At 47.2% G+C, this 22,784-nt stretch overlaps 1 protein-coding gene across 1 annotated transcript; it reads left to right on the plus strand.

Annotated features, from left to right (window-relative positions):
- The first annotated feature begins 272 nt into the window (after positions 1–272).
- On the plus strand, positions 273–13,332 carry irs2b (insulin receptor substrate 2b). The gene is made up of 2 exons (XM_062457147.1): positions 273–3,774; positions 11,319–13,332. Exons 1-2 carry the CDS (start codon positions 513–515, stop codon positions 11,321–11,323), a joined length of 3,267 nt encoding a protein of 1,088 aa, XP_062313131.1. The 5' UTR covers positions 273–512; the 3' UTR covers positions 11,324–13,332.
- Positions 13,333–22,784: the final 9,452 nt, after the last annotated feature.

The following is a 22,784-nucleotide window of genomic DNA, read 5'->3' on the forward strand; positions in this document are numbered from 1 at the left end:
TATTAAGTTTTGTCATCAAATAACCAACAAACACACATTGCACATTTTAATAAATGGGACAAAAAATTAAGTTAGTCAGCTGAATACCGGCGTAATAACCAATAGGAAACATGCCGAACAGTATACCGGGCGAGACGGAAGAGGGCAGAGTGAGTGCAGGATGGCTTTTTCTTCTAACAGGGTCGTTTCACTATCATTCAGTCCTTCCCACCAATGAGTCGAATGAGCACCGCCCAGTGTCCAGACCAGCGTGTGTATTTTCTCTCCACCCCCGTCTTTTTTTGTAACCAAAGCTGTATGTGTGGAACGTCACATGTTGTTTCTCTTCTGACTCTCGGTCACTTAGCGATGCGTGTTATTTACAGTTCAACTGCTTTAGAAGTCGAACGCTCAACCGACTCCGGGAGTGATACGGAGCCATAGACAGACACGGACTAAATTGAAGTTTAACTTGGAACGTCTGAGAAGTGAGGACATAACAAGTAACGACAATTGAGAGTTGTATTTGAAGAATGGCAAGTCCGCCAAACACTGGAGGACAATTGCTATCCAATAACGCAAATACTAACAACAATATAAAAAAATCTGGATACCTCAAGAAGCAGAAACATGGACATAAGCGATACTTCGTACTGAGAGAGCCGAGCGAGGGATTTTCTGCCCGGCTGGAGTACTATGAGAGCGAGAAGAAATGGAAAAGCAAGTCGGCGCCAAAGAGGGTTATTCCTTTGGACTCTTGCCTCAATATAAACAAGAGAGCGGACGCAAAACACAAACACCTCATCGCCCTTTACACCAAGGACGAATATTTTGCAGTGGCGGCGGAAAACGACCAAGAACAGGAAAACTGGTATCGAGTCTTAACGGATTTAATGAGCGAGGGAAAAGTGTACGACGGCTCCGCTTCTAATTCTGCCTCCTCGTTGGTGGGGTTTGATGAGGCAAACTACGGGATGATTACGCCGGTTACTGCCGCTTACAAGGAGGTCTGGCAGGTAAACCTCAAGTCCAAAGGGCTTGGACAGAGCAGGAATCTCACCGGGGTGTACAGGCTGTGTTTATCCAGCCGGACTATTAGCTTCGTCAAACTCAACTCCGAGGTGGCGTCAGTCAGCCTGCAGCTGATGAACATACGGAGGTGCGGCCACTCTGACAGCTTCTTTTTCATCGAGGTCGGCAGATCGGCAGCAACGGGCCCCGGAGAGCTCTGGATGCAGGCTGATGACTCCGTAGTGGCTCAAAACATTCACGAGACCATCCTCGAGGCTATGAAAGCCATGAAAGAGCTCTCGGAATTCCGGCCGCGCAGCAAGAGCCAATCTTCAAGCACCAACCCTATCTCCGTGCCTACCCGCCGGCACCTCAACAATCTCCCCCCGAGTCAGACGGGACTCATTCGCCGCTCGCGCACGGACAGTACGGCTGCGACTTCCCCCGTGAGTAAATTCTCCTCTTGTCGGATCCGCACGGCCAGTGAGGGAGACGGCACCATGACGCGGCCAATGTCTGTTAATGGGAGCCCTTTGAGCCCCGGGGTACACCGAACGCTGCTTGGGCGGTCCAACACCATCACAGCCCGTCCCAGCCGGACGTTCGATTCCTCCACCCTGCAGCACAGTAAGTCCATGTCCATGCCACTGTCCAACTCGTCCCCCCCAGGCCCGGCCACCTCCAGACCAGCCAGCCTTTCCTCCTGTGGGGACAGCAGGGACAGCAGCACCCCCCGGCCCAGCAGCTGTTGTGCCTCCCCCTCCCCCAGCGATGCAGGGTTCCTCTCGTGCGAGGAGTATGGCTCCAGTCCGTCAGACATCCGGGATCTCCGGCTCACGCTGCGCAGCAACACCCCCGAGTCCATGAGCGCCGACACGCCCCCCTCCCGTGACCCCACTGGTCTCCACGGTTACATGGTGATGGAACGGAGCCATGGTGGTTACCGCCGGCTGTCGGAGCTGGACAAGGCCTACCGGAAGCGCACATACTCTCTGACTACCCCACGCCAACAGAGAATGGCGCCCCAGATCTCTTCTGCATCCCTGGATGAATACACGCTTATGAGGGCCACTTACACCAATGGCAGCCAATCAGGTCACAGGTCTCACACCGCCTCTCCAAAAGTGACCTATCGAGAGGACTACGGCGACGTCCAGATCGGCTCCAACGGTCACCTTGGAGACAGCGGGTACATGCCCATGACGCCTGGCGTAGCACCCCAAACCCTGGGGGCCAGAGACCCCACCTACATGCCTATGAGCCCCATGTGTGTGTCGGCCCCCAAGCAGATCCTCAACCCCCGCTCTCACCCCTCTCCTGCTGGGCCAGGGCCCAGGACTGAATCCCCTGGCAGCCAGTCCTTGGAGGACAGTGGCTACATGAGGATGTGGTGTGGGGCAAAGATGTCTGTGGAGAACTCTGACGGGAAGCTAACCAATGGAGACTACCATAACATGTCTCCTGTAGACCACCTGGTCTCCGTCACCCCCCCAGACTACCTCCTGAGTGACACGGCTCCCCTCGCCCACAAGCACCCCTACGGGGTGAGCCCCCTGCCCCGACCCTTCCAAGTGCAGCGCTGCGGGGAGACCGACACCGACCAGTACGTGCTGATGAGTTTGCAGGGGCAGAGCATCCAGGAGGAGTCCAACTACTGCCCCCTCTCGCCCGGGAAGGCCGGAGCCGGCTCCCCTGCGCCTCCCTCGCCTTCCTCCTTGGCTCCCTCCCCGCTCCGAGCCGGGGGCTGGGCACAGGGGGGGCTGGTCCTCAGGGGGAGGGTCAACCGGCCCACTCGTCTGGCGCTGGAGTCTCTCCGTACCCTGCCCTGTATGAGCGAGCACCCCCTCCCCTCGGAGCCCAGGAGCCCCGGGGAGTACGTCAACATCGACTTCGGCGGCAGCTGCGCCGAGCGGTTGAAGTGTGCGCCCGTTGCCGTGACGACGGGCAGCCCCGTCCCCCCGCTGGGAAAGTCCCCGCCTCTCCCCGGTGCCGCCGTCAGCGGAGTCGGACTCGGGGGTTCCACCTCCCCGCCCCGCCGCCAGGGTCTGCCCGGAACAGAGGAGGCGGGAGAAGAGGAGGAGGAGAGCGGAAGAAGAGACGGAGAGGCGAAGGAAGAGAGGAGGGTGGAGGTTTGTCTGTCGGCCCCAGTGAAAGATGACTACACCGAGATGACCTTCAGCCCCATTCCACCCCCTTCTGCCCCTCTACTCGCCAAAGACGCCCCCCCCCTCCCCACCAGCCCCACCGCCTGTGTCCAGAGACTGAGCCTGGGTAGCGAGACTGTGGGGGCCGTCCCCCCTGTCCCAGAGGAAGCCTTACTCCTGGGGGGCTCGTCTCTCTCCATTCCCCCCTCGCTGGACCCAGACCGAGGGGCCAAGGTGATAAAAGCCGACCCCCAAGGCCGCAGGCGGCACAGCTCAGAGACCTTTTCTTCCACCACTACCGTCACACCTGTCTGTCCATCCTTCGCCCACGAGTCCAAGCGCCACAGCTCCGCATCTGTGGAGAACATGTTCCGGCCCGTACGGAACTCCGAGGGTTCGGACGAGGAGGGCGGTAGTGGAGGCAGCCCCATGTGCAGGGAGACGTCGGCAGGCTTCCAGAACGGACTTAACTACATAGCCTTGAACTTGATGGAGGGAAGCTTGGCGGGCTGTAGCCTATCAGGCTGTGAGGGACTGCTGAGGTACAAGACAGCCTGTGGGTGTAAAGGGGGCATTAACGGGTTCAACACCAGCCCTTATGCCAGCCTCGGCTTCAAGGAGACTGCCACAGCAGTGAAAGGTGAGTCAGGGCAACGTCTTTTCTCAGTAGACCCCCCCCCCCCAAACTCCACAACCCCCCCTTTCTCTCTCTTTCTCTCACTATCTCTCCCACTGTCTCTCTCTCTATATATAGAAATATCTCTCGTTTGCATGCTTATCAAGAGTTCATTCATTCATGTAGACTTTTCATTCATGGAGGCTGTGCGTCTCTGCTGTGTAGTTATGCAGTTGTGTTCAGAGGTATGCGGTGCACTGCGAACAATTATATATACTAATAATAATCTTCAACAAAGAAATCCCACTAATTAGTATGCTGGTATGTGTCTTGTCCGTCTACTGTGATAAACAGTCGGTTTAGCGGAGAATAGCCTGCTATCTTGTGGAATGGGCAGTGGCTGTGAGGTTGACATGTTGCCGCAGCGTGACATGCAAACCTAACCCAGCATTTTAGTTGTGTGTGCGTGGACGGTAAACTAGCGAATCGATTGGCAGTGAAACTGAGCTTTGTAGCATACTAACTGAATGGTGCTGACGAGGTAGAGAACAGCTGTTTGTGTACGCTGCGCTATACGGTACCACAATATATGCTCTCTAGTGATAATAAAATAATATAGGCTACATGATTTAACCAACATTTTCAAAACGAACCCAGTTTGATATTAGGTTATTCGTGGCTTCTTGTAATTGTCTTTCACCTATCTTGAAAAACATTAAAGCAAAGTTGGAAGAGTGACATTTACAGTAGCCTGGTAGTGGTGTTTGTACTGGATTACGACGCGTCACTCCCAGGCAGCCTAAAACTCTTCGGTAAACTCAAGGCTGCCAACTACAGTGGGAAATACGCATGGGAAAGTGAATAACTTGATAGGTTGTGTAAATTGACGGATGTTCTGAATCCTATGTGACGCAGTTATTATTCCTGACGAAGCGACTACGTTGTTCACTGTACACATGGGTGCCTGTTTACGTAGACAGGCTTACGCTTACGCATTTGGATCTCACTTGTCGCAGATAGGCTGTAAAATGAGAAGTATTAATTTAAGTAGCCTATCGTGCCATTTAAATGTCGTAGATTGAAGAAGATAAAGGTGTTTTCTCCACGCGCTGCATTCCTTTTAATTAATAAGAGATCCTGATCTTGAAAATATCCCCTTTCACCTGGTTCTGCGAGTAGGCATCAGCCACTTCTTGTATAACAAGTAGTGGAAATGTAGAAACCCAGATTTATGTTAGACGTTGCAAAATAAAATATCACAAGCCCTGTATTAGTTTAACCCTATGATAAGCCTGCATGGAGAAAGAGAGCTAGATTTACTGTTGGTGGTTTGGCTTCTGTAGAGGGCTGATGGCTCAGCAAAGCAGACAGACAGTGGGCAGGATGCAGCCAATATTCAGCTCCCCAGGCCACAACAACAAGTTGTTTATCTGTAGTCAGGTACTGGGTTCAGGGCAGGAATGCAGGCGTGGTGCAAAGGTTGTTGGGAGAGGTGAAAGCTAGCTTGTTTTGCCAACTTGCTCTGATGGGTGTGGGGGGAGGTGAGGGTAGAGGAGGAAGGATTCCTTTTACTATGATGAGGAAAACAATAAACTAAAACCGTAACCTGTATGCACGCACATACATTAACACCTCCCTCTCCCTCCTCTCTTTCTCAAAAGTGTCTCACCAAGTATGTTTAAGATATCGAATGGTGTATTTGTGAGAGTTAGAGGGCACATCCGGGAATAGGCTTCAGGTATGGTAGAAATATACCGTATATAATGACAATAAAGATATTCTATTCTATATGCCATTGTACCGTTCCATATATTCAGTTCAACAGAAAGTCATGGCTGTAGGCTACGGAAGAGGAGAAGAGAAGGGAGAGGGGAAGGGAGGAGGAGTGGAGTGGGAGGAGTGACATGTTATTTTGCTTTTCAACATGACAGAACAGACCACAGTCAGTGAGGAGGAGGGGGGTGGAGGGCGAGAAGATGAAGATAAAGGGGTATTGGGAGCGGTGTTTGTTCGGTAAGAGTTGGCCGTGGACATCTAGGTTATTTGCGGCATTCCTGAAAAACAAAAGATCCGCCTGGGAGAAAGAACATGGAGCTGTGTTTCCGGAACAGACCAATACTCTGGCTAAATGAGGAATGCTGGCAGGACTGCCTCTCACCAACACTCTAATCAGTAAAAGAACCACACAGAGAGAGGCTTAAACAGTTTGTGTGTGTGTGTGTGTGTGTTTACTAGAAAAGTGACTGGTTCTTCTACATTCTCATCTCAACACCACTGGGTGGGTCGTACTCCGCATTCCCCATGTTCACATTAATTTGTGACCGGTGGATTTGGAATGCAAATTATCTGAGCTTGAGTCAACCCTTTTACTGTGTGTGTGTGTGTGTCGGAGAGGGAGCACCGCTCTGCCGGCTACTCCTTTGACAAACACACTCAGCAGAGATAAACCTTGAGATCTCTTTACACACTTACACCAAGGACATGGCTCTGGTATCCTGCTTCAAGGCCGTGTGTTTGTGTGTCTGTTTGGGAAAGCAGTGTGCGTAATAGTATTTGCATAGGACTTCCACGCACGATTTATGAATGAGGAAGTGCCAGCCCTGCTTGTGTGGCTTCATGTTCTCTCGGAGCCTGTGTCTGAATGCTGTTTTTGTTGTCCGTTTTTTTGTTGTTGTTTGGCTTCCTGCCGCAGGCACGTTGGGAAAGAGCGGAGGGATGGAAGATGGTGGGACGACCACAGTCAGTCTGGTGGGAGTGGGGGGGGTGGGGTCTCTGCTTAACTTTCAAAGCATGGCCCCGGTTCAGTTGTCTGACCTTTGACCCAGCTTTGTGTGCGTGTGTCCAGAGGGCCTATGGACGTCGCTGTGAGGAGGCTAACACTGGAGCCCACCGACCTGACGCTCACAATTCAAAGGTTATAGAGCCGCATGCTACAGATGGTCTACCCGCCGGCCCATGTCTCTGTCCGTCACCCCTTCTCACCTCTAACCCTAACCCTTCTCGCCCCTCCCGTCCCCATACCTATTCTGCCTTGCTTTCCCCCCTCTCTCGTCCCTCTCGACGCTCTCTTTCTGTTCCCCCTTCACTTGTCCCTCTCAAGTCCCCGTCTCTGTGTCTGGAGTGGATACATGTTTGGGCTGGACGAGGAGGAGGAGGGGGAGGGGGTGGGGGGTGGAGGGATGGACTGACTCACTCTCTCTATGTTTAATTTGTATTTATTTTGGAGCTCTGATAGAGCTCCATTCCCCCTCCCATTTCCCCTTGCTACCTTTTCTCAGTGTGTGTATGTTTGTGTCAGCAGATGGTGGGGCCAGGGTCTTGCACCTGCCCCTCCAAGCAGTGCTCACTGGTTATCTGGCCCTTTAGAGGCAGCGACAATACCCTAATGACCGAAAGCCATCTGCCACAGACAGAGAGAGAGAGAGGCAGAGAGGGGTGGGGGAGGGGAGGGGGGGGGCGAGAAACCAAATCAAATGTCACTTGGAGACACTCTCCCTATCTCTCTCGGCACTCTCTCCCCTTCTCTCTCTAGAATGCTTCCTGTTTTGTCAACTACATTCATGTAATGTCTGGCTGGTCTCTGATTGGCTGGGCTGTTGGATCGCTTACAGATTCATCTAATGAGTGAGATAACTGAACAGGTAATCAACCTGTTCAATTCCTAGAATGACCAACTCGTTGAAAGGTCTTTAATAGGCCTCAATCAGACAGCTAAACTGTTGTTGATAAAAGTACATGGTAAGGAATATTTGGAGGAATTGCACCCCTAAGCTGACTGAACAGATCTTATTCTCTATGAGACTGTGCTCCCCTTACCTCTGTCTCTGTCTGCCTTATATAAAGTAACCCCCCCCCCATGTGTTACTCTACATAGTGAGGAACTAGGCCGGGATGTTCCCTGACAAATAGACTGTCAACGTTCCCGACCATCTAGCAGAGTTAAGGAGGATTACACATTGTTGAGCAGCTTGTTTAGTTTAGAGTTAAAGGGAATTCACACACGCGTATGCCCACATATACAGACAGGTGTGAGGCAGATTTAAGGTGTGTAAACTGTGGCACAATCACACACGCCAGTAACGTACCTGTCCAAACAGGGAGTCCAGGTAGGACTCTTGACTTCTCAAAATATCAGAGGAAAAGCAACTTTATTACCCTTGCTAAATATTGTAGGTAATAATGCTCTTTATTTCTCTCTCTCTCTCTCTCTCTCTCTCTCTCTCTCTCTCTCTCTCTCTCTCTCTCTCTCTCTCTCTCTCTCTCTCTCTCTCTCTCTCTCTCAAATCTGTGTGTACTGTTCCTGACCTAGTTTTCATATTCTCCGTTTTGTATCACCTGTATTGCCCTGTCTACCCGTGTACCAATTATTGCCTGTCCGACCATTCTAATTAAATCTGCGCTCTGTGCTTGGACCCAACCCCGTCTGGTATTCCTTACACTCACTCTCACTCTATTACACACAAGTACACACACACATACCCTTCATAGAAATAGCTAGATTAGTGTGATGTTGGATTATCTCGGCCATTTGTGATGAAGTTAAGTCCCTTGCGGGTGTGTGTGTTAGTGTGTGTTGGGGGTTGGGTGGATCAGTACGGGCAAGGTAAAAATTCAATTTAAAAACCAATATGAACATGTGCCTTGTGTAATGACAGGTGGCCTGCATGTAATTGCTCACCATGTAACATGATTTTAAATGAACCCATTTCTCTCTTGAGTGTGTGTGCATGTGTGTGTTGGGGGGGGCGGGTGGGGGATTGGACATCTTGAAATAGGTGCGAAAAGAAGGTGTAGTGAGGGGTTACAGGTCAAACCTCAGGCACGGCCAAGCCTATCTCTACACTTAGCCTAATCTGACCGTTTAGAATTGCCTAGTCCAACACAGCCTAGTCCAACACAGCCTAGTCCCAACACAGCCTAGTCCAACACAGCCTAGTCCCAACACAGCCTAGTCCAACACAGCCTAGTCCAACACAGCCTAGTCCCAACACAGCCTAGTCCAACACAGCCTAGTCCAACACAGCCTAGTCCAACACATCCTAGTCCAACACAGCCTAGCCCCAACACAGCCTAGCCCCAACACAGCCTAGTCCAACACAGCCTAGTCCAACACAGCCTAGCCCCAACACAGCCTAGCCCCAACACAGCCTAGTCCAACACAGCCTAGCCCCAACACAGCCTAGTCCAACACAGCCTAGTCCAACACAGCCTAGCCCCAACACAGCCTAGTCCAACACAGCCTAGCCCCAACACAGCCTAGTCCATCACAGCCTAGTCCATCACAGCCTAGTCCATCACAGCCTAGTCCAACACAGCCTAGCCCCAACACAGCCTAGCCTAGTGAAGTTTAGACTAGCCCAGTCCTGCTAGCAGGCTGAACGTCCTCAAACATGGGGACAGACAGGAAAGAGGTTGGCATGTAAGGAATGTAAACAAAACTGAGTGTTTTTTAGTCTCATCTTTGTTGATTTGTACATAAACGCCTATAAGAAAGTTGACTCTTCAAAGAGAAAACAAGCCTGAGATGAACCCCCTCCAGCCCCCTCCCAGGCTAGCTGGACAGACAGGCTTGCCAGATAAACCATGTTTAGGGAAACCATGTTCAGGAACGTTGTAGACTCCTCGTTGGCCTTGCAGTATGACCAGAGTGAGATACTTCAGCCAGCAACACTAGCATATGTTTACTCAACTCCTCAACTATTGGAGCTCATCTGTCGGGTGTTGTGGGTGTCTATTTGTGAATCTGATACAGTGTTCCCTTCTTGAATGTAGCAGGGTTATATTTAGCCTGTGAGACACAAATATATAATGAATACTGATGGGTCTTAGGGAGGGGTAGGCATGTGTGTCTGTGTGTGTGTGCAAGGGACAGCAGTCAGCCAAGAGGTTCATTGCCTCTCCCTCCTACCCCCCCCCCCCCCCCCCCCGTCATCGTCTCCTCTGTCTGCTGTGTGTTAGATTAGCAGTGTGCAAGACTGTGTCAGCTGAGAGTTGGCACTAATGCTGAGTGTGTGTGTGTATGTTTGTGTGCGGGTGATTCCCAGCAGGTATCATTCAACCTCTTTTAGGTTGAATATGTTGCCGCCCCATATCTCCCACATGCGCACAAACACACCCCGGCCTCCCAGAACCCCCCCTATAGGATGATAGACTGAGCTGTCTTTAGCCTAATTGTGAGTGTGAAATTCTAGCTACTGTTGTGAAATCTTCTCAGCAGCACACACACACACACTTCTGAGGGCATAACACCTCTGGCCTGTGAGCAGGTTCTTTGGGCGAGGTTGCATCAGGTGTGGTATTAATCCAAGTCTGGTGCTCTGTTAGGTACGCTGTTATGATCCTGTCCTGTTATGGTGAGATTGGTGCCTCCTGATGGATTCGGTGTCATGGCTCCTTTTGAGGAGAAGTGGTGTAGTATGAGCTCCGGTGTTATGATGTGTCCCCCCAGCAGTTTACTGGTTTACACAAGCGTCCATAGAAATGGGTCTGCCTTCTTAACGTGATTAGCATGTGAAATGAAGAAGCTAATTTGCCTGTTGTTCAGGTGTGTGTTTCCCAGACATAGGAAGATGGATGAAGCTCGATGTGAATACAAAACAGTTGTATTACTTTGAATCTAATGGTAACAATACGCATCTGTGGCATAGTTTTAGTAACACTGCAGTGGGAGCCTCTAATGCTGCTCTAATGTTTACCCTGTGTATGTGGGAGAGAGAGAGGAGTACTGCGCATGTGTGTGTTTATGGGCGAGAGAAAGAGGGGTGGCATTTCTGTTTGTGTGTATGGGGGAGAGAGAGTGTGTGTGTGTGTGTGTGGGGGGGGGGGGGGTAGCGTGTCTGTGTTTGTGAGCGCTGAAGGCTGATGGCTCTGAATTGGTGGTTTGTTTAAGAGGGTGACTATCACATCCAGCTTTGTGAAAACAACTCTTGTTTTCTTCTTTTTTTAAGTGTGGGGAGGGAAGCATAGAGTGTCTGTATGTATGCGTGTGTGTGTGTGGAAGGGGGTGGAGAGGGAACTTACTAAGACTTCCGCCACCATGTAAGGCCTGCATGCAAATGAAACCTCCCAAACAAGTACACAGGGACAAGGGTCAGGGCAGAAACTCTGTGTGTGAATGTGCTTGCGTGTGTGTGCGAGTTTATGTGTGTTTCAGTCCTATTATGGCTCTCTCTGTTTGTCGTCATTGGAGTCTCCTCTCAGTGAACTACATAGTGCTAAATGCCAGTCTGTTTTTCCCCTGCTGTGAATGCACCTGCCACTAACCCTGTCTACCAACGAAGACACACACATTACCCCCTTGCTGTAGAGCACTTGTTCCTTACTTGGTAACAGAGTACGGGATACACTGTTTGACCTTACCCTCTGCCTAACATCATTCCACACTCATAAATCAAACACACACACACACGCATACTCTACAATCTCTTGTAGTCTACTCAAGGGAAAGTATTCAGGCAGATGTTTGTATGTGCACGTTTTTACGTGTGTCTGTGTTTAGCTTGTAGAATACAAGAGAAAGCTACTTGACTAACAGATTCCCTTCTTCTGTTTTGTTTCTCCTTTCACAGACTAAAGGCTGGAGGCCCGGCCCACCTCCACCCCTCTCTGCTCTCCCTTTACACCCTCTCTCTCTCTCTCTCTCTCTCTCTCTCTCTCTCTCTCTCTCTCTCTCTCTCTCTCTCTCTCTCTCTCTCTCTCTCTCTCTCTCTCTGTAAACAAGGGATCAGGCTGCAGTCTTGTGACGGGGTCGCCACACCAACAGCTGCAGCAGACGACCCCCTGACCGCCACCCCTCCTTCCCGGGGTCACAGGGGCCGCCATCGTCATGGCAACATCGACACTTGACCCCTCCCTCTCGGCCCCCAAACATTCAGGGGCCATCTTTGCTGCTGCTCATTAGAAGATTATGGACATTTCAAATAGATAACACTTTAAGAGGAATATATTCTGTATTTATATATTCTGTGTACATACAGTTATTTCTATAAAAGTATAATAATAATAATGATTATAATGATAATGATTATTAATATTAGTGTCTCCGCTCATTTTGAGCCAGTCACCCTAACCTTTATTTGACCTTTGAACCAAACCCAGAGAGATGAGATTTGTGACCACACAAACACACCCACACACACACACATCCTCAAACACATCATTACATGAATGTATTTATTTATACTGTATATGTATATATATACACATATTTAATATATATATATATACAGATATTTATAGTCTGTGTGAGGTGGAAATTTATGACTATATTTAACTAGTAAATAAGTTGTTTAAACCCCTACCTCAGCACAAACCAGATTAGTACTTAGTAAGACTCCACAACTAGAGATGGAAATATGGATTTATTTTCAAAGGTGAATGTTTTTCTAACCACCAATCCAAAGCCTTACTGTGCTGTTTGCCCGTCGGACAGACGCTTATTTTGGACCTATATACAAGCAGCAAATCAAAGATTGAACAGATCACCATGGAGACAGAATGTTTGCCAATACGAGTGGGTCTAAAAGATAGAATCAGTGACGTAAATCGTCAGAGAGGATTTAATAACCAGCTACTCAACTCCCCTCAATTTTTACGGCTTGATGTCATGGCGTGCAAGTACAATAACCCCCCAGGCCCTGAACACAATGCTGTCTCTCCTACCCCATCTCTGGGGGGCCAAGGACACCTTTTTGGGGTCCATTGTCATCTTGCTGAGCCTGGCTTTAACCTCTGGTATTAACAGTTACTATATTCTGAGATTCACACACACTATAGAAACTCAAAGTAGTAGGCTGTATGGGTCATAACAAAGATCATACAGTTAGGTACACAAACTCAAATGGAGAAGAGGAACCAGTGGTTCCTAAGGGCATGACACACAGACCTACGCAAACACACGCACATGGCATGTCCCAACCTGGCCTCTGGGTGTGTGTGTTGTGACTGACTCACACAAACAAAAACACGTTGACTCTCTTTCACCTTGGACCTAGATGGACCTAGATTGAACCCCCTCACGCCCACCACATTCGCCCACTTGTGGTGGCGGCCCCAACTTCAACCCAGGCTGCTGCTCTTTGTCACATGACCTCAGTGAATGCAATATGTTTGATGGGAGTTTGGTACGACATTAGAGTATTGGCACAGACCATATTCATGGATATTTTTCTTACATAACTCGGCACTGAGGACACGTCTTGCCTGCTGATTGGCTGGCTTCTACAGTAGTTGTCAGCAACATAGTGGGTTGTAGTGGGTCAAACCAGAACTAACGCATGGTCTTGCACTTACAAACTTACTAGATTGTAACACAAGACACGTTTGAATGTAGGACGCTCATCCACACCTGGGTCACATGGTTGGCTCCAGTCTGCCTGGAGCATCAAGTGGGCGGGGTTTGGAATATTTGGGACCAGTCCTTTTGTTCTATCCTAGATCAACCAAGTCCAGATTAGTATTTGATATGAATTCAAATAGTATTTCGACCCAGGTCTGTATTCAACTTAAGAACAGAACAATCGCCATAACATTCGATATAAATACAACAACGACAACAACATGGACAAGATACAGAATGAGACATGAGAGAAACCCTCCTAGCCTTGTCTTTGAGACTTCCTGGCAGTCATGGTTTGCCTGAATATTGTAAATAATGTGTAAATACAGATCATTACCGCTGAAACACTCTGCATAAAGAATTTTAAGTTAAATAAGAAGATAACTTATGCTGTTTGTACTGTACATACAACTTTGAGTGAATTCCCTGGAACAACAAAAGCACTAATTAAGTTATGTTCTGCCAAACAGAAGAGTTCGGCCTTGATTCTTTTGTACCTTTTATGGAATGTTTTTGCGAAATGAATGCCACTGAGAGGACATTTTATAATGTTGTTATTCTAAGAAATATTCTAAGAGAAATCATTAATTACTACTTGACACAAAGGAGTTAATTCTTGCTACTAAGGTACAATTCACCAATGGCAAATATGCAATATCTACATTTCTTAACATTAGTTTACAGAGAGCTACCAAATCTATAATATGTTAATAATGTTTGTTAAAAAATGTTTTTAGATTTCTTTGCTGTTTGTCAAAAGTTTCGGCCAATTTACAATCGATAGTTTCCTGTTTGTTTTTTGTTATTGGATCCTATTGGTGTTTTTAAACAGTGTTTTGCATTTGGATAATGTTGCTATTGGGGTTTTATTCAGCATTTCAAGGTTACGATATTGGACTTGGCTTCTCTTGCTGTGTCTTCCATTGTGAATACTTCATATCCTGCTTCTTGTGATGCTACTAAGATATGATAATTTAAATGTAGTGTAATTCATATTGCTTTAGATTGTATTTATTCTTTATAGACACATGCAATAAAGAATACAATTATTTAAGGAAGACCTGGCTTAGTCCCTTACTTTTCCTGTCTGTCTCACATTTCTCTGGAACGTTCTCCTTCCTTTACATACTGTATCTACTGCATTTAATAGCCATATACTGTATTTGTATTTGTACGTGCTTCCTTCACCCTATTCAATTCTTCAAGTCTCTCTGTTTGCTGTGACATCAACATAGAGGGGAGGCTAACTAGTGTAGCATTAGCCTAGCATTAGCTCTGTTATTGTTTACCCTCCTTCCTCCTCAAACAACCATAATCAGACAAGCGTGTGCAGCCCAGCCCAGGACTCGGCAGGCCGGATTAGGATTCTCTGCGCTCAGCCATATGCTGTCAGATGCTGCCTTCTCACAGCCCCACTAATTAAAATGGTAATTGAGGAGGTGAAATTATACAGTCTGGCTTGGTGATCTGCAAGAGGGTGTGTAATGGGGGAGGGTTGAGGAGTGATCGTTGGGGGATGGAGTTTAGTATAATATGCAGGTTTGTATGTGACTAAGATGGGAACTGTTTCTATGTGTGTGTGCGTGTGAGAGAAAGACAGAGAGAGAGAGAGCGAGAGAGAGTGAGTAAGAAGAAGAAGAAGAAGAGAGGAGAAAGCCTCACCTGCTCAGAATAAGCACAGTCTCACCCATCAATCCTTTCGCTTTGCCTCCCCACTCCTCCTTCCTTCCTCCCTCCGTACCCGTTAAGGCTAATTAAGCACTAATGCATCATAATAAGTGATCAGATGAACGGTTGAGGTTTAACGGGGTGATTTCTGAAAATCATGGTGGACGGAGGAGTGACAAACATAAGGGGATGGGCATATGGATGTATGGATCGAGAGATATAATACACATCACACAAGAATACACACACATCTGATACACGCATGTTAAACACTTGCGCGCGCACACACACACACACACACACACCCAAACACTTGCTCACTCACAGAATCGGACACACAGAGATGAGTAGAGAGAGACAGCCTCTCTCTCTCTCCAGGGAGCCATCAGCCGTATGGACAGAGACCACAGCAGGCTCCAAAGGAAATAGGACATTTCCGCCATGGACACTATACATCAGTAGTGACACTTTGTGTGTGCTTGTGTGTTTTTGTGATTTTCCATTCGGTTTTAAAAGTGAGTAGGCCCTGCAGTCATTTGAACTGTCTGCCTGCCTGTCTGAGTGTGTGTGTGTGTGTGTGTGTGTTTGTGTGTGCGTGCGTGTACATGTGTGTGAGTATGGTTAGAAGTAAGGAGAAGGAGGCAAGGAAATCAGACTTGTCATTTGATTGACTGTATTACCAGAAACACACACACACATATTGCCACTCAGAAGATCCTGTGTCGGGAAGGGTAGGAGGCAGCTGGTGTCCCCCCTGAGGGAGGGGCTGGGCGAAGGGGGGAGGAGTGGGGGAGGTACTGTCTGGGGGACGTGTGCCGTCTCAACCAAATCAATCACTGTGTGTGTGGTGGTGGTTGGGGGTGTATAGAGTGGTTTTGGTTTATGTACCTTCTGTCCCCTCACTCCATGGCTGCCTCTCATCTTGTCCAGTGTAGTCTTTACTCTGCTGTTCCCCTCATCCTTCTATGCTGATCCTGCTCGGCTGATCTGGTCTGGCTGTGTTGTAACGCTCTTGTTGTTGATTCCACTGGTATGGTGAAAAATGTCCTGAGGAAACACGCCTTGCCACAGTCTCTGTGTAGAGGAGACACACAGGCCTGACCTTCTTCAGTAAACACATGTGCAGACACACTACACACAGTCTACTGTACGATAACACACACACGTGCACACGGACACACAAATACACACATGTACAAACACACCTGCCCGACGTGAGTCACAGAGGACTGAGGATGAGCTCATTGTGTTGTTACTGTGTGTTCTCCTCTCATTCCCTCTCCCATGGTCCATCTCCGTCTCCAACACCCCCTCCACACCTCCACAGTCATAGCATTTGTTGTGTTCCTCTCTGTGTCATCGGGAGCATAAATGGGCGTGTCTTCCCGGCTGGCCAGGTAGAGGGGTGTGGCCAGCGTGAGAAACAGGGGAGAGAGGCAAGAGGAGCGTGAGAACACTACCTGAAAAACAGCTGTACACACACACACACGGACCCGGTTAGACACAGCTGGGATGTCCTCCTGACTCATTACCCAGGAATCAGAGGAGCTGGGATCTGGCAAACAATCTGACTTGTCATGACACACTTTTGAGAAACTCATTCTTTATTGGAAGACAACACATCTTCCTTTTTATTTTCTCTGATGCTCTCTCTCTCTCTCTCTCTTGCTTTCTCTCTTTCCCACTCCCCCTTTCTTTTTTGACCCCTCTCCCATTCCTCTTTTTTTCTCTCTCTCCCTCACCCATCCCTCTCTCTGTTCAGACAGGCATAGGAATGTTCCCCTTTCTCTACTATTTCCTAAAATACGTATGTGAAGGTCCAAAGACCCCAGACTCTTTTTCCAGGCTGCCAAGTTGGCTTATGTGTGTTTTGACATTGTCCTCAATAGAAACAGGAAGCTAGGTTTGTTTACTACATTCTCCAACTGCCCGATTACGCAACACTGTGGAACGCTGACACAAAAGAAAGTAGGGTGTTTTCTAATGGATGTGTGTGTGTGTGTCAGTGTGTTTGTGTTTTGGAGTACTTGTTTTTCTGTGTGTGTGTGTGTGTATGTGTGTGTGTATAAGAGAGAGAGAGAGAGAGAGAGAGAGAGAGAGAGAGAGAGAGAGAGAGAGAGAGAGAGAGAGAGAGAGAGAGAGAGAGAGAGAGAGAGCAGAGAGAGACAGAGAGAGACAGAGAGAAAAGGGATTTCCTGATTGTTATCATATTGATTCCAATGACAACAGGATCAGTTACAGAGACTGGCACGAAAGATGGGCAGTGCCCACTTTGTGTGTGTTTCTGTGTGCCTCAGCAATAATCGGTTTGTGGGAGTGTTTTCTCCATGTTTTCCCATGCAGGTCATGTACATATATGGACACATCATTCTGCATGTTTTCATCATTCCGGCTGATGGTATGTGTGGGAATGTCACTGAGAACACAGTCCCATAGACACAGGACAGGTCACTCACCCTACAGCCTGAGGGACTGTCACACTGTAGGCCCTGGACCAGAGAGAGAGAGGGAAATAAGGAGAGAGAGAGATTCTGGGACAGGGATCTGGATAGATTGTGGGGCGGAGTGGAGAGAGAGATGGAGAGAAAGGGAGATAGAGAGTCTATTGTTTGTCCTGTTAGAATCCCTGTACCTCTCCTCTCTCTCTCTCTCTCTCTCTCTGTCTGCTGGTCCTGAATGTCTCCTTTCCCTGGTAATGAAAGCTTTTATTTGTGTGTTGCACATTCTCACAGCCATGCACACATTCTCACATTCACACAATGTCAAACCTAGGGCAAAATGTATCAAACTCTGTGTCAATTCATGCCTTTATAGGAAACTATAAAACTTGGTTTTCTGAGAAAACTGTGTAGTCTACTCCAACGTTCTGTTTGTCTTTTTCACCCCGTCAACTTCCATATTTGACCTTATATGGTTGTTGAAACACTTATAATCAGTCTGGGTTCCTTATACATTTCTGGACAAACCCGATGAGTTATTCTTGTGAATGAACAAGGGGGGGAATCTTGACCAGATTTGAATATTGATTTGAAAATTGTATTTAGATTACGGCCTTGGTGTATACTAGCCTACATAGATGATTAGTGACTTCCAGACTGATTAGTCTGGAGGTGTATCTTCAGACGGCTTCTGAAGGTCAGCAGAGACTGAGAGGTGTGTAGCTGAAAGGGCGTGTGTTCTAGCAAGGACTGAGCTGTAGCCCAGGCTGAATGAGTGGGATCCCTTCTTTCCCTTAGACAATTAGCACAATTTCAATTGGTCTGTTGTGTATTAGGCATGATTCCTTAGTGGCCCAAATGAACCATTTTTTTCACACTTGTAAAAAAAAAGAGGCGTGGGCTATTTGTGTTTTATCATCAATCGCTTCAGCCGTACGTTAACAAGAAACCATTGTGGACCACGTGAGCTGTTATTATTTATGCATGTTATCTCTCTTTGCCTTTCTGCCACAGTGTCACCATGTCACACTGATTCAATACATGGCATGCGCATGGTTTTGGAACTGGGCAGAGGTACACAGATTTGGTCTGTTTCACAAATCTGAAACTCTGTGTGGAAACAGCCGTATGCATGTTTTCCGGAGGCCATTTTATGCGTACATTGCCTTTGTACATTTGACCCCGAAGTCCCTGTTTTTATGTGAGTAAGAGGGGAGAGGAGGACGGAGAAAGGGGAGGATGACAAGGAGGACGAAAAGGGAACAGGAAGGAATGAGGAGTGAAGAGAGGGAGGGTTGCAAAAGACAGAACAAGCTACCTCAAATATCGGAGGTCCCCCGTATGTAAGTGTGTGTGTGCATGTGTGTGTGTTTGTGCATTTGTGTGTGTGTGTGTGTGTGTGTGTGTGAGAGAGAGAGAGAGAGAGAGAGAGAGAGAGAGAGAGAGAGAGAGAGAGAGAGAGAGAGAGAGAGAGAGAGAGAGAGAGAGTGCTTGCTTGCTGTGTTTAGTTTGGACAGAGAGAATCCACACAGAGGTTTACATTTATGGAAGAAAAGGGGGAAGGGAGGTTTGTTGGAGTATGGAGGGAGAGGAGGAGGGGAGGAGCTGCAGGGGTGGGTGTGAGGAGCAGAGGAGAGGGGGATGGGCTCTCTTTAGGGAATTAGTGTGCCATTATTATGAGTGATGGAGAGCAGAGGGGGAGGGGAAGTAAATAAATAATTAGGCAAACACTGTAACGATGCACACGTACAAAACAAACTCCTTAAAAGAGTTTACTTGAGGAAAACATTTCAAACATATACACACCGCGTTGAGAGAGGGTAGGGTGTGTGTTGCCGTTTAAGACCCAATGGTTTAACATGAAGACCAAATAGTCACATTTAGTGTAGGCACGGAAACAGTTTTAAGCCTGGGTTCAAAAATAAGAAATATACAGTACATCATTCTTTAAATAATAGATACATGATGTTGAGAAACACCCATATGATTTGTATGTAGACACACACCTACGCACACACCTACACACACACACACACACTCCACCACACACATGCACATATTGATCTAACATAGGTGTGTATAGCGTTGTATAGTAGTCTAACAGTCATGTTAACTAAAACACTCTTTCCCCTGGGTGAATATAGCTCTACATCCCTGATTGATAGCAGGGGTGTAACTCTGTCTTCCCATAACTCCGCCACTGTCTTCTCTCAATCATGTCTTTCCATTCATCCCATTCCTCATCCCCCTGTCCAGTGCTGAGAACCCTGCCTTCTCTTCTCTCTTCTGGCCCTCTTGTCATCCATCTTGGGGGTCTGTGCTGAAAGCCCCAGACCAGAGACCCTGTCCTGCAGACCTCATCCCTCACACGACCCTTCATGCCTGGGTAAGACAGATCCGTGAGCTCCCCTGGGTGAAGGATGGCCCTGGAGCTAACAGCCGCAGGCTTAAACTAATGCACACCGAGACACTCTCCCTCCCTCCCTCTCTTCTCTCTCTCTCTCTCTCTCTCTCTCTCTCTCTCTCTCTCTCTCTCTCTCTCTCTCTCTCTCTCTCTCTCTCTCTCTCTCTCCCTCTCTCTCTCTTTCTCTCTCTCCCTCTTTCTCTCTCTCTCTATGTGTCTCTCTATTTCTGCCTGCCTTGTGGTGTCTGAGGGGGGGTCTGAGTCCGAGCAGAAGGGACAGACTAGAAACCTAACTAGAGAGGGTACAATTTCTGGGGAAATTGTAGGGTGTGCTTGCTTGCGTCGGTTGCACAGGGGTCCGTTTTTGAATGACATTTTTACAACTGATATTTCTGTATATTTTATATAAAAATGCATACTTATTATTTATAAAGATTACATAGATTTAAAAGCATTTTTTTTGCTGCTCATTTACAACTGAAAATACGAGTGAAGTGTAGAATGAAATAGATGTCTTCTCATTTCCCCTGCAAGAGGCAGCCTCAACTTTGAATCAAAACGAATAAATTTGGCAGACCGGTGTAAAAATTGACCTAATCTCTATGACTTAAACGTAATTTTAAGTTTTTCCCTTCTCATGATATTTTCAGGCATTTAGCCTACTCATTGCATTCATTCATTAATAAAGAACCCCCTTTGAAGATTATTCTACGACGTTACCCGGCAGTAGAAAATGGAATCGCGATTCAAACAGTACCATCTGCTAACTGAAAATATGCCCCCCAAAACGTAAATAAGTTTGACATTTATTTAGTGGAAAATCGCTTTCATAAAAAGCTCACTGGTAGCGATCATTGTCAGTAACAACGCCAAGTGCGATATAGCCCTGTGTGGAGAAGCTTCCCCGGTAAATTGTACTACTACGGTACAGTACTAGACTACTGCTGTGTTCGTTCGTCTTGGTAGCGATTGCGTTGGTTGAATTGGATTTAACGTTCCGTTGTACGGTTTAAGATGAAATTAATTATTTTCATGAACAGATTGACAACGTTTAGGCTGTGGCAATGAAGTTCAGGTTAGTAGTTAGATAGACTTTTGATTTAAGTAAGGGGAGTGCCGAACATTTTCTGTCGCCGTTTGACTTCCTAAACAGCTGTGTAGTGTAGATGTTTTTGTAGTGTGTCTTGCGTAAGCTACAGCGTTGCAGTGAGCTACACTGGTTTGAAACCACAGGTAATGGTAATTTCACCAACAAATCGTTTACTAATGTCAGAATAAATCCTACAACGAAAATGTATATGTGAGGAATGTTTATTTTAACGATTGAAAACAGATAACGCTACATCATAGACCACTGTAGTATGTGTTGCCCGGGCAACACAGGCTAATGTCATGATGCTAATACTTCAGTGAAATAGTAGACTACTGTTTCCGAAAGTAGATGTACTTCCTTAATAATATCAGCTTATACTGTACATTACACATCACAATTGTGTGTCATATCACAAAGTAAAATGAGTAAATAGTTATCACCCTGGCCTCTTTGCTTGTGGCGTTTCTGCAGCTGCCTTGCAGTAAAGCTATAGTTAGCCTAGCTATCCCCCAAGTTAACAGATGCGAAACGAATGTTCTGCCAAAGGTAGTCACGCGTGTTTTCGTGACGTTAGTGACGTAGTGACGTTAGTAACGTCAGTGACTGTGGCTAGCAAATTAGCCACCGTTAGCTTCACTTTTCGCCACAAAAACTTAACTTCAGCCTAAACCATGCAACGGAACGTAAATTCCAATAGAAGCAACTCAATCGCTACCAAGACGAAACTTTTGACACCTACGTTGTCTATGTAGGCCAAATATTGACTGAGTTTTAGGGAGTCAGATGGCTGAGTGGTGAGGGAGTCAGGCTAGTAATCTGAAGGTTGCCAGTTCGATTCCCAGCCGTGCAAAATTATGTTGTGTCCTTGGGCAAGGCACTTCACCCTACTTGCTTCGTGGGGAATGTCCCTGTACTTACTGTAAGTCGCTCTGGATAAGAGAGTCTGCTAAATGACTAAATGTAATGTAAAAAATAAAATAAATAAAATAATAATAATAATATATATGTGAGAGAACAAAGGTTGTGCCCTTGCCGAAGGCAAAGCACACCCAATAACAGAAAAACAACAGGCAGGCTGTTATGCAACCACACAGAGAAGTAGTGCGAGATTTGAGAGAGAGAGAGAGAGAGAGAGAGAGAGAACCTTCTGGTTAACACTCAAGACTAATGGAGAGATTGTTTTTCTTATCCTCTGGCTGGCTGTCCTGTCTTATGTTTTTCACCCTGCCTCTGTCTCACTTCACTTTCTCTTTCTCTTTCTTTTCTGTCTATTTTTCTTTCTTTGTTTCTTTGTTTCTTTGTTTCTTTCTCTCTCTCTCTCTCTCTCTCTCTCTCTCTCTCTCTCTCTCTCTCTCTCTCTCTCTCTCTCTCTCTCTCTCTCTCTCTCTCTCTCTCTCTCTCTGTCTGTCTGTATGTCTCCTGTTCCATTTTCGGTCTCTCTCCAAGCACTACGGGGGCAAAAACACATTCCTATCCGCATTCCTGCCTCGGGGAAAACAGTGTCCGGAACATAGTAAAAGGCCAAACACGTCATCTGCTTTTAAACCCACTTGTTCATTGGAACAAGAATGGTCTGACGGGTGGATTGTGTGTGTGTAGGGACAACTAATACAAACACTAGCAGTGTTAGAAGCAGCAATGTTTAGTCAAGCTCCTTTTCGTTCTCTGTGTTTCCTCCTGGGCCCCTCCCTCTCTCGTCTTTGTGGGTCAGAGGAGAGTCAATGTGGGGTCTTGTTATGGCTTCCCTTCTGCAGTCAAATTCAAAGAACTAGTGGAATTGAAAACTATGCAAAGACCACACGGACATCTGTTTACTTTTTCGAGGAAGGAATAGCGTTGGATAAATGAGTAAATGAATGAATGACCCAGGTGGAAGACTGTTGAATGAGTAGTATCTTTGGGGCTTCTCAGGGCTCAGCCAATCACCCCTAGAGGTGCCTAAACAGCGGTAAACGGAGAGTAGAGGAGGACATGGGGATGGTGGGACTTGCATGAGAAGGAACACGCGAGTGACAATTAGAGGATTTTTGTACTGTCGAATTTGTTTTGCCGATGAGAAAAAGGTGTTGATGTGATTGGCTGATGAGCATCAGG

Source organism: Osmerus eperlanus, chromosome 3 (assembly GCF_963692335.1).
Source record: "Osmerus eperlanus chromosome 3, fOsmEpe2.1, whole genome shotgun sequence".
NCBI classification, from domain to species: domain Eukaryota; kingdom Metazoa; phylum Chordata; class Actinopteri; order Osmeriformes; family Osmeridae; genus Osmerus; species Osmerus eperlanus.